At 37.1% G+C, this 977-nt stretch overlaps 1 protein-coding gene across 1 annotated transcript in view; it reads right to left on the bottom strand.

The window, feature by feature from the left end:
* LOC105272587 (chymotrypsin-1-like) overlaps positions 1-977 on the bottom strand; it is a 15,294-nt gene that overhangs the window by 3,418 nt on the left and 10,899 nt on the right. Inside the window, exons 2-4 of the mRNA XM_011314778.1 lie at positions 775-975; positions 416-699; positions 198-237 (exon numbers count right to left, since the gene is read on the bottom strand). Coding sequence (XP_011313080.1) covers positions 198-237; positions 416-699; positions 775-975 — 525 coding nt within the window. The remainder of the gene's footprint in view (positions 1-197; positions 238-415; positions 700-774; positions 976-977) is intronic.

The raw sequence follows: 977 nt of genomic DNA, 5'->3' as shown, positions 1-977 counted from the left end.
TCCAGTATGAATACTTATCGAAGATAATTGAAGTACAATTAATTCTAATGATTTTTCCTTCATTTCTATATTCGAGTCGAAACAATTCCTCTGCAAAACCTAATTAATTCACCAATTAATAACAAAAGTAATCAGAATCAAGACAAAAATCGACTCAATTAAATGAAAAATAACTTGAAGCGCAGATCAGATCATACTCTGATCTGGGGGAATTTAATCAGGGATATTAGCTGCATCCTAATTATATTATCTAGTAATTGAATTAACAAAACCGAATCTTTATTTATTTATTCATTCATTTATATTTTAATTGAAATTTTTTTTCGGCAGGGAAAGGCGGGGGGAGAGGCGCAACATATAGGTATAAGTCCTCAAAAGCGATTGTTTATTATTACATTATTTATCCTCATTCTACTCGAACTTCCTGATAATTTTATCGATCCATTGCCGGTAACTATAAATACGAGTGAAAACATCGGGTAATCCTCCAGCGCAGGGTGCGACATACGACTCGATTCCAACGAGAAGATCATCAACAATCAGAGGAGCACCAATATCCTCATGACAGAAGTCGCCAAGAGCCTCGTCATGAACGCAGATGTGTTTATCAGTAATGTCCCGATACTTTGCGCATTGATCGTTTGAGATTATTGGCAGATTAACACTCTGGAGTTGATTGTTGACGGACAAATCGGCTTTCTAAAAATATTTCAAGATCAATAGAGATGACAGATTTTTTAGGAGAATAGATCTATCATGATGCTGAAGTGTTACCACAGTGAACCATCCGACAATTTCTCCTAATCTATTATAATCAGCGTGTCCATCAGTGGGAAGAGCAACAGGACGAATTTTTTCGTTGAACTCGATATCCCCGGCGACACGAATTAGTGCGATGTTGTCATTATAGGGCTTATCGTAATCGTCATGAAGCACTGCGAAGACAACATCCAAAGTTTGACCCTTGCTGCTCACCT

This window comes from Fopius arisanus, unplaced genomic scaffold (assembly GCF_000806365.1).
Source record: "Fopius arisanus strain USDA-PBARC FA_bdor unplaced genomic scaffold, ASM80636v1 scaffold00210, whole genome shotgun sequence".
Lineage (NCBI taxonomy): Eukaryota > Metazoa > Arthropoda > Insecta > Hymenoptera > Braconidae > Fopius > Fopius arisanus.
The sequence above is the reverse complement of the archived record's forward strand: the minus strand, read 5'-3'. Positions and strand labels throughout refer to the sequence as shown.